Genomic DNA, 12,274 nt, shown 5'->3' with positions numbered 1-12,274 from the left:
TATCATGATTTCGTTCCCGCATTTTTCGACTAAAACAATCTTTCATACAATCCTAAAAACAAAGTCAAAAATAGAGGGACGATCAAAGAGCACAAAACACACATCTCGTTTAGATCTTCGAAGTTTATCCGGTCTAGAGAACACTCTCGTAAGATAACGGAATGAATAAAATAGGGAGAAAAGTGGCCTCGGAACCTGAAGTTGGACCGGACGACGGTCGAGGACCAATAAATTTCTTGCGATTGGAAATCGTTCTTTCGAGGGGACATTAATTAAATGGCGCGATGTTATCGTAGCGGCGCGTTCACACGTGCGAAGAAAAGCCATGATTAATGGATCACGCTTGTGTGAAAGAAGGATTATTTTCTTTCCAGTCCGACGCTGCACTAAAGATTTTGTGAGTAGGCGTCACTTCTTTCCTACTGTTTCTTCAGTTGCAACAGTTACTGAGATTTCTGTTTCAGTTCGAAGAATCAAAAGTAAAGAGAGAAATTTATGAACAAAATATAATAGTGACAAAATAATCCCCCAGCAGAAGATATTTTACAAAATATTGGATCGAAAATTATTTACATAAATTTGTTTTCATTTTATATTATGTGTATTTTATCTGCGGTATATCATCTCGAGAGAATCACTTTTATATCTAATAATTTGAAAATCTATAACATTGTAACTTAAACATAAGATATTTAAATTTAAATGTCAAAATACGAGACTTTCTTGAGTAGCATTTAGAGAGGAACAACTTAACATCCACGATTTCGAACATTAATAGTGTGACTGCATTCAAACGGGTCGCATGAATAAATCATAGGATATTTATACCTCCTATTAACACGATCCTATTTAGTCCATGTTACGATTAATCGTGCGGAAAGTTGCGTAATAACTCTACTGCTTTTATCTCGTTGCCATTTCATTAATATTAATACCATAGAAATTCAATAATAGAAAAAAGGTCGTCGATTTCGAAGCGTGTATTAATTATATACAATAGTTTAGGTTTTTTCCATTAATACAAATATATAAATTTTCAACATTTACAATTAATTTATAATCACTTTATTGAGAAAGCAAGTAAATTTATAATATGCTTTTCGGCGAGCTCACCAAAATTTTGAATAAAATTTGACGGATCATATTAAAAGTAAAATTTCCATCGTTCTTTTAACGAACGGTAAACATGAGAGTAACATGCATGGAACTTTATAATCGCACTCTCTCTAGTCGAATACTAAAACATCCAGTTCTTGTTACGACATACGTTTTGCCCGATTATGTAACTACGCTGGAAATTTATAGCCACTAAAATGCCTCACTGCTAGCACAATCGCCTTTCGTTATACCGCGAGTCCCTTTAATTAAACGAACGACATTCACGCAGCCTTTTGCAACGTATTATAAAGATGTGAAATCGTATGAAGCTCTTCTTCATTCATAAATCATTAACTTATAATGATGGCAAATCATATGATCACATATGTTCATCATAATTTTAGTGACAACATATGATCATATGATCACATGTGATCATATGTTCATATGTTGTCACTAAAATTATATATCTTTTAAAAAAAAATATATATATATATATATATATATATATTTATAAAATATATATATATATATATATATATATATCTTTTAAAAATCAATTTGAATTATTTATGCATCAATATGAATACTTATGTATTTATACATATGTTCGTATTATGTCAAATAAATATTACAGAAAAAGATAAGTAAAATTGGTAAATAGTTAAATAATTAAAATAATTAAAAGGTTTATTAATACATGAATAAAATTTTTATTCAAATGTTAATAAAATATTATATGAATTGTTTAATGCACACGTTTGATATATTAGATAATAAAATGTTTATCAAATTTGTGTAGATGCTAACTTTTATTAATATTGAATAATCTTTCAATATAAAATATAATTAAAGCGTTTATTATCGAAACTCTACATTTTATTTTAGAAAGTATTTTAGAAAGTATACGCACCTTCTGTCGAAAAATAAGTAAAAAGTTGAAGAAAATTAAAATTACATTATATAAAATATCGAACTACTAGGAAAATATGAATGAACAGAGAAAGAGAGAAAGAAAAAGTACTATTTTCTTCTGACGAAAATTTTAACAATTTCACATATGTCTGTAGAAATGAATAGAAGGGTTAATTACGTGAGGCATCTCTCCTAACGCGACCCTTCGCACGAGAACATAGTGTTACAGACCATATTGTTTATTACTGACATCATTAACCCTTGACACTTAATGTAATGCGATGAAGTAGTTCATACCAGCACACGCATACCAGCTGACAAACGGACTTGAGCACGTTGGGCAGCAGGTGTCGTTAAGCGAGAATACGTAACTTGATCAGTAATTGCACTGCACAATGTGTGACCGCTCATATTATTATATATCACTGATCATAAATTGCAAATTATTACAATATATATATATATATATATATATATATATATATATATATATATGAAGAATAAAAAGTTAAGTAGAAGGATTTAAATGGAAATATTTAATGATCAAACCTTCTTTTAATAATAATAATTAAATAATAATTAAGATATGAAAAATATATTTTCTTTAATTATTCCTTTTTTTAACAATAAATTAATTTTTAATAATAAAAATTAAATTATGAAAAATAATAATTTTTCAATCATAATTTCGAAAATGATAAGTTTTGGAAAATCAAACTTCATGGATGCGGCAAAATATAACCAACCATTACTATTTCAATCGAAATTTTATTAAATAAATTTTTCTTTAATAAAATTTTTTAGTTAAATGAAAATTTTAATGTCAAAAATTAAGAAATTACGAATAAATAATATGACGTTCAAGATCTTTATTTAATACCAGAAATAACTTCTTGATCACTTCTTGAAAACAACCGATCAGATGAAAGAAACCGCAAATATTTCGCTACGGTTTGTATTATATATTCATTAAGCGTGCTGTCTTCAAAAGATATAAAAACAATTGAAAGAGTTCTCAAAGGATTAATTACAACTTTTGTCGGACGGTTCGACGAACGATATCGAAAAGTGATCGGTCGATATCGGCACACTAAGAAAATAACTCGAGAGAGTAGTGCAGTTGATCTTTTATTCATGTCGCATCGACTGGAATCTCGGACGACTCTTTCTGCGCCAAACTGCATCCGGATGTAACGCGTCCGCAATGAACGTGTCATTTTGCACAGTAACACGTGCATTACGACACGCGTGACATGCGGATGATCGAAATCATTTACGATGCTCGGTTGCATATACCTCGAGAATGCAGCGTAGGACATTCGATCGTAAAGAGAAAGATATTATATATTAAAAATTTGATAATAAGTCATAAAGTCAGAAAATTTCGAAAAATAACGCATTAAAAATAATTATTTATTATTCGTTACCAAAAAAAATATATTAAAATATATTATTCCTTCAAATTTAAACAAACTTAAAACGAATATTAAAAATAAATTTTATAACATCGTTATAGTTATTGGAAAAAATAATTATTACGATGTCTTTACGAAAAAGCAACGTATAACTTCGTAGCCTTACGTGTACTAACAGATATATGTACTTTGCGAATGTAATTTCGATACATTGATATAACATCAATATATAACAATATATTTCTAGATAACATTGCCATGTATAAAGCATGAAAAAAGTGAATATGTAAAGCCGATAAACAATATGAATGGGAGAAGAGAAGATAACGAGCTTCGTCGGCTATTACGCTCGCATTCGAAATATAATTAATTTTACAGCCTGTCCGTTTGTACGTGTTTAGTACCATGTATTTATTGTTTTATCTGTCGATATGTGTAACGCATATCTATTTACAAAATATTTTTTAGTGCATTGTTGATTTGAATTACAGTTAAAGGCAAATGATTTTTAATTATGTACATAAACATATATACGGAATATATATCTACATACATTCATACGTAAAACGAATTTTATTTTAGATATAACACAACTTCTTAATTTAAATTATATTTTAATATAAATTGTATTATATAATGTAAGATAAATTTTTACCCCGTATTAATAGTTAAATATTTTAGAGAGAGAGAGAGAGAATATAAAAGAGAGAGAGAGAAAATATAATTTTGTTTCAATTTTAAAGATAAATCGTTATCGAAAATCGCATCATTAATATTCTTATATAGATAAAATATTTACAAATATTCCACATTCGTATCAATCACAATCATATTTGGTAATCTTATATTCCAACTCGGTTCTATAAATATTTAATTCGGTTCTTAATGAGTTTTATGTAAAGTAGAAGAAAATCAATAACGCTAACGGAAATGCTATAATAAATGCTAACGGAAGTACTAAGTTCATATGTCAAAATCTATTAAAAATTCAATTGCCGATAAAATTAGCAAAAAGACGAAAGAAAAAAAATGAAAAGAAAAGAATAGAATGTACAAGATGAAAAAGGTTGATTGAAATAAATTGCAATGACATTCAATCCATCGCATATTTATACGATTTTTAATGATAGACTGCAATTAAAGGATGGAGAAAGAGTTGAGATTTTCCAAAACTTAATAATTTTGGTTCTATGCGACGCGACATCATCGCCGCTATTCGCTATTCGCGAATTATTTATTCTATGCTCGTCAATATTGAATCTACTTCTATGATTGAAACCTCCTGCTAGTAATTGGTTTTATTAACATGCACGTCGCTCATCGAGAATCCGTTTAATTTCATTAGAATTGCCAGATTAAATCGATCGGGAATCGCCCATCTCCCAAAAGCGACATTAATTTCTAACATTTATATGTACTTGGGAATCTTAGAATATGTTCGAGATCATAAGGTCACTTTACATACATGGAACATATTTTAATAATATAAAAACGGCAAATATATTCAAATAATTTACAAAATAATGGCAAAAAACTTGTTAAAAATGTTGGTTAAAAATAAAATTAATATATTCTTAAAAGAATATATATATTAATATATCAAATAGATATTTTATTAATAAAGTATACTTATTCTTAAAAGATATATATATATATATATATATATATATATCTTTTACAATTATAAAAATATTTAGAAACATTTGCTCTCTTGTTATTTATCATTAATTTTATAATTTTAAAAGTATAAAGTAAAAGTATAAAGCTATTTTCATCTATCTTCTATCTTCTACTATCACAATCGCAGCACTAATTAACGTCAATAATATGTCTCGAATTCAGTCGTTAAATAAACAAGTATTTTCATTTAATAAACAAATATGATACCCAATTATATTATGACATATTTTCGAAAAATTGTTGGTTCTCATCAATTCCTTAATATCAGTCGAAACTTTGGCCATGATTTTCTGGATTTTTGCGCATCATGAAATACAAATATTAAACATAATAAGGCTCATTACCATGCAAAGTCGTTCGCATAGTAATGAGTGAGTATTTTCCGCGTTGATATAAGATGTAAAAAAAGTAGACTAAGATGGAGATTGTGCGAGAAGCAAGATAGACGTGGAAATGTCGATATTTAGACATACTTTCGCATCTTTAAAAGAAAAAATTAAATCACAGATCTTATTTCGTGACTCACTTTCAAACAAACGATATATTTGTTGTAACATTTAAAAAATATATCAATATTTCGCACTTAATTTAAATATGTTTTATACTCCAATTAGATAAAAAAATCTTGTTTTACATAGCAAAGAGAAGAAAAGCCTGATCTACATACATTTATTTATAGAAAGGATTTTCTTTTCATTATATTTCAATTTTTTAAATTTACAGCTGACTTCTTTCTAGTAACAATGAATATAAGAAGACCGTAATACAAAGACAGCGTAGTCATACATACAAAAGAGTATTCTCTTGTATAAACTATAATACGATACTTTGTACGTAAGAAAAGTATCTAACGATTCAGATATTGAATGAAATATCTATAGTAAATATACATTCGAAGAAGCGAAACTTCTCGCTCGATCGACGGACGATTGAGAATGTCTTCAGATTCCGTGCCGAAGATCTATTTCTATCTTGGTGACATTTTCCATAAATAACCGCCGATGTCTATCTTTGAAGTCAGCCGAGCGAAACCTACGCAATATATATTTCTAGTAAAATATCGCGCCGGATATTTTAGAAGATCTGTCAAACAGATACTTCTGTTTCCATTACTGCGAGATTGAAAATTTAATCAAGTACCAGCAAAATAATACGGATTGTGTCGTCATCAAAAATGATTGCTTCGCCGCGATTCAAACAAATAATGCAAAATGATTTTTAGGACGGTTCCAACATATTTAGAATATAATTTACAGTTTGTAGCAACTGTATAATAGAATGGTGTAACAAATGAATGGAAAATGCAAAGTATTATATTTCAAAAATAATAATTGATTGATTTTACTAAATTTATGGGGCGCTCCAGATTTTAGTAAATCTGAGGCGCCTTGTATATAAACTGCAAATACGAATATATATATATATATATATATATATATATATATATATATAGAATAGATAATATATATAGAATATGTACTATATTAGAATAAACAGTAGAGGACATGCATACATACATACATAGAAAAGAAACTGTTAGAGACCGCACATAGCATATATATTAAATATTCTTGTGAGATCAAATTATAATTTATATTCATCTTGTTATATTTTTTCATGCATTTAAGAAAATTTCTTTCAGCATAATAGATATGAATTGGACATAAATGATAAACAACTTGTTTATATATCAATAATTCTCAACTCAATGCCTCATAAACTACTATTCACATTAACAAGTTATAAAATTTATGTTTCAGGTGACTTGGATCAGGCGAAAAGACAGACAATTACTTACAGTAGGTCGAGACACTCATTCTATAGATACGCGTTTCGTTGTCTTAAACAGTCCTGATTGGAGTCTCTTAATCAAGAATGTCAAACAAGAAGATGCAGGCCTTTATGAGTGTCAAGTAATGCTCATTATTATTTACATTACGTTGATTGTAAAACAGAAAAATATTTTCGATATTATACTTATATAAAGAATTTATAATTAATTTTAGATTATGTTTTCTTAAAATTAATTGTAAATTTAATATAAATTTGAATTTTAAATTATAAATAAAATTTTAGTAGCTCTAAGAATAATTAAGAAACAAATTTTATCCAAAAATTATAACGATAATTTAATTGAATAAATATCTATTATTTTTATCGATTTTTTTATAATATTGCATATAATTTCTTAAATAAATTTACTTTGTAATTTCTCTTCAGAAATTGTAGCATATTAAAGATTAATTTATTAATTTAAACTTAACAATTATCTTCAATTTGAAAGTTCTAAGTTTGAAAACTTTAAAAATTTCTCGAAATACATTTCAAATTGCTTGATTGATGATTAAATCTGAGCATTTCAAATATAGAAATTGTTGTTAGTACTAGAATTAGAAAAAAAACAAGCATCTTTTTCTAAAGATAATCAAATTTTAAATTTCAGCATGAATTATGTCGACTGTCGACCAATGTTGCGATTTTTTTGACATGTAATTTGTATTATTTTTTTTCCCTATTGTTTAACTTTCGGAAAAATTTTTCATCCATTTTTCATCCAGAAAAATAACAAGTTAAAAGAACAATCGCTATACATGTCGACCTAGTTTATATTTATACGCAATTTTTTTTTATTAGCTGCGTGAAACAGCTTATGTTTATCCGGCGCAACTAGTAGTGATAATCAATCGGGTCAGACAGTAGTAACATATCTCATATGTACAACTCATACTAACAGCATTTCTACGAAGCCTATTAAACATTTCTTCTGATAATAATTTATAACTATAATAAAATGCAAATAATAATAATAATTATGATTAATTATATAAGTAATTGAAGTCTTAGATAAATATATAAAAATAATAAAAATAACAAATTAGATGACATTATAGAAAAGAAAAAATCAATTATAAATTTTAAATAAAATTAAGAATTATCAAGATTTTATGTAAATTTATAATAAAATTAGAAAAATTTAAAAGGAAAAATATGATGTACGAATTATTATATTTCGTGTTCTACTAATAAAATAGATACAAACGGTGCCAGTTCAGCAACGATTCGTACGGCTAAACATCACGGAGGCATACTCTGTGATACCAGGTGGTCCGGATCTTCATGTGAAACAGGGTTCCAGCCTGCGTTTAGAATGCCAGTTGATGGCAGCCGCGGAATCGCCCTGCTACGTATTCTGGTATCGCGAGACGCGTATGATAAACTATGATAACGAACCCGGCGTTAGATTCGAGATGAGGAGAAACGGCTCGGTACTCATCGTAGAGAAGGTGAAGCTTTCGCACGGCGCCAATTACACATGCACACCGAATAATGCCAGGCCGGCTCACATCATGATACATGTTATCGAAGGTAAGCAATTGTTGAGCGTGGGTATAGCATCATAAATTAATTCTCTCATTTCGATATTCAAACAATTTCATCCGATCGGTTGGATCAAATCACTTGGACTATTCGGCATACATGATGATAATGATGTGTAATGCATGAAATATTATACTTACATACATACATACATAACATACATAAACATACATATACACTTTCATATTATTATTTATATAATTATTTTAATTTAATTTATTATTAATAATAAGCATGAAAGAATATGAGTATTACTTTCTTAGATTTTTAGATATGAACAGATATATAATCTGATGTACATGTTATAAAATCAAAATTTAAATTATGTAAAGATATGCACACATTTAATTTATGTTTATGTGATTCAATGCGACACGTATCGACAATGTTCTATCATTTCTCTTTATGGCCCGTCGATTTCATTGTATCCTTTTCCCATCGCGTCCAACCTTTCAAAAAATCTTTCTCGTTGATCATCGAGATTGCCAAGCACTACCTCCCTTTCTCTCCTCCGAACCATTAAGGAGACGTTTATTTATGCTCCACGTATATGCGCGAAATCTGGATTCGGGTAAAAACAGACATTGTGTCAGAGTATAGAGGGCGAGTTTTATGGGCCGTAAAATTCGCCAACCGTCCTCAATCTCGAAGGATGGCTGTATATGAGGCCGGTCGCCCATTTTTTTTAGTCAACAGGGAGAGTTAACCTACTTCGGCTATTCAATCCCGGACGGGATCAACGGGCGACCATTCGGAGTTTTCCATGTTTTGAAAAAAAATGTATATTTACGTAAAAATGTAATTTTATAAGTTATATAATTGGCAAGAGAATTGTTTTGAATTCTTATTTATTTGTAAATTAAATATATGCTCGAAATAATTTTAATTTTAATTTTACAATTTTTCTGCAATTATAAACACGCATTTCGCAATTGTTAATTTTTCACTTAATATGTTTTCGAAAATCTTTATCAATATTTATGGCATTTTCTTATCAATAAAATTAATAGGATATGCTATTAAATTAAGCTAAATATATCTAAAGCATTCTACATATCGAACCGCTTTTCTCTCGAATTTCATCTCATCAAATATTCTTATCTGTTTTTACAGAGGAAGAGAAACCGGCGGCTATGCACGGAGAAGACCAACGAAATTTCACAACAACTACGTGGAGCAACACTATATTGATTCTTACGGCTCTCCTAATTCTTCTAGATATAAGACGGTGCTTCCAGACTTTCATCTGCCACGCCACGTGATTAACATACATCGCTATTTTCGCGAAAGTTTCGCTGTCAAAGGCAAACAAATTCGCATGAAACAAACTTGAACATCTCGAATTTTTTTCGACGATTCGAAATATTACATTTGCGTATCGAAAATTATTCTTAACCTGACGCACATATCTTGCTTCTCGCGCGCTCAAGTTATTTGACTCTGACGATGAAATTCAGACGTCGCATCGCGAGGAAAAATATGACAAGTTCCGCTCAGGATCAAAGAAAAATCTATTTGCAAATAAACTTAAAGCGAGAGATTCAACTGCAGACAGTTTTCCGAGAGTCCCCGTATCCCCTGGTGAAATCTAAGAAGGACTGCAAAGTTTCACGTAACCATGTAACTTTCGTTTAAAGAAACGTCTTATCCAAGTGACACTACTTGATAGAAACTCCGCTTGAACTCGTAACGAGTGAATAATATCCCCGGAATGAGATTTGGTCGTCTTTCGACGTGGACGAATTTACTCGCAAACTTCGAGAACCAAGTTGCAGACCTGTGTCGTTGGACATCATAAACTCTAGCACATTGAAACAGATGATTTTTTCATAGAAGCTTGTCGTTTCTATTTATATCAAAGTCTTCAGAAACTAAATTCATTCGCGAAGTTATGCTCGCAAATTCTTTATTAAAAATTATCAATCTTTTCTTAAATGAAAAATATGTTTTATAGAAAGAGAGAGAAAGAAAGAGAAACAATGCAAAAAATTCATATTTTTATTACTATAGTAATAATTTAAGCTAATGTCTAGCAATATGTATGTATATTTTTTTATAAAAGAGTCCTTAAAAATTTTAAATATAACATTTAAAATCTTAGAAGTCTTCACACTTTGTAGAATATTCGCGAAATATATTACATCTCTGCGAATGAATTTAGCGCTGAAATCTTGTCGCGAAGCAGGCAACACTTCATCATCAGAATCACGTATTATTTACTCCTTATAACTTTCCAAGTTTGAAACAAGTAGTTTGATGCAAATGGGACATTGAGTTCTATAAACAAAAGTTGTGCTTGGTTCCGTTGATTCTACATAGTTGTTACTAATATTGACGATATAATTAATTTACAATCTAGAATTGCCCTGTTATAAATATCGCGTATAAGATGACAAAGATTATACATAATTTTTTAAATTTTAAAAATATAAAATTATTAAAAATTTATTATAAAAAGTATATAGTTATATTTAAAAATTACACAATTGAAATTACGTCCATAAATAAACAGCCAGTTGATGGCTCAAATTAATCATCGATAGAAATAAAACTCTTATCAGCACAATTTATACTGCTAAAAAAAATTGATTACTTTATTATAATATCTTTATATTTGTTATATTTTATACAAGTATATCTATAATTGTGTATTATCAACTCAGATTACCTTATTTTGTTACATGCGCTGATGGATTATACAATAGCAAAATTATGAAGTATTATAATTACGTGAAATCTTATAATTCTTTCTTGGCAACTTAAAATAATGTTCTCAATTATAAAGATGCAATAATTCGATTTACCTGTCGTATATTTCTGATCTCATAAAAATTCAGAAAAATAGTTATTATAATAATTATTATAAATGGTTATTATTATTTTACTAATATAAGAAAGACTATACACAATGATAAATATACACTGTATAAAATGTGAAGTATTATACTCACAATTCTTTTCTGACAACTTAAAATAATATTACAAACAATAAAAATGCAATAATTCGAGTTTATAGTAACAACGATTTATCTATCGTATAATATTTCTAATAAAAATTCAGAAAATTTAAATAATTATTATTAATATAAGAAAAACTAATCTGATAATGAAATTGTGAGTACACACACACGTATTAACTTTTTCTAAGTAAATATTTTAGGAATATATTGTTGTATATGCGAATAAGAAAAGATTTAAAATAAGACTTTATAATAATGTTGTATATTATATGTTAATTTCATAATCTTACAATTACAAGAATATGAAATGAATTATTAAAAACTTATGAGAGAGATAAATTATCAGATTAATAGTTGTCTAAGAAATATTATATAAATATAATTAAAATTTAATATAGCCATAAGACTAATCCTTATATTGATACTGATGATTATATATATATTATGTATGTTCGTAATAACACATTTCATAAAAACATTTTCAATAACACTTTACCGAATTTGTATATATTAAATTAAAATATACATTTATTTAATTAAAATGTATAATTTAATAAAATATACTTATCTTAAATTATAAAAATTACTACTTTTAATACTCACGATTTTACGATTGTGCTAAAACTCTATATATATATATATATATATATATATATATATATATATATATATATATAGGTAAGATCAATTATTAAAAATCATTAAAAAATTATCGATCAATATGAAAATAGTAGCATTGCAAGAATAAATGAAATTATTTTAAATTTATGAAATGTGACAAATTAATTAACTTGAAACACACACATATAGAAGAATAGTGGGGTATTT

The 12,274-nt window shown here is 28.0% G+C and overlaps 1 protein-coding gene across 3 annotated transcripts in view; it reads left to right on the top strand.

Annotated features, from left to right (window-relative positions):
* The window catches only part of LOC105253722, a 125,006-nt gene extending 114,610 nt beyond the window's left edge, over positions 1-10,396 (top strand). For 2 of the 3 annotated variants that reach the window (XM_011261936.3, XM_011261937.3), the window contains 3 exons: positions 6,869-7,021; positions 8,141-8,474; positions 9,600-9,762. In XM_011261936.3, the coding sequence (XP_011260238.1) occupies positions 6,869-7,021; positions 8,141-8,474; positions 9,600-9,748 (636 nt within the window). In that variant the 3' untranslated portion in view covers positions 9,749-9,762. Of the gene's footprint in view, positions 1-6,868; positions 7,022-8,140; positions 8,475-9,599 lie in introns of all 3 variants that reach the window. The other variant, XM_011261935.3, reaches the window with a different exon arrangement.
* The last annotated feature ends 1,878 nt before the right edge of the window (positions 10,397-12,274 follow it).

Source organism: Camponotus floridanus, unplaced genomic scaffold (assembly GCF_003227725.1).
Source record: "Camponotus floridanus strain SB8 unplaced genomic scaffold, Cflo_v7.5 scaffold14, whole genome shotgun sequence".
Lineage (NCBI taxonomy): Eukaryota > Metazoa > Arthropoda > Insecta > Hymenoptera > Formicidae > Camponotus > Camponotus floridanus.
The sequence above is the reverse complement of the archived record's forward strand: the minus strand, read 5'-3'. Positions and strand labels throughout refer to the sequence as shown.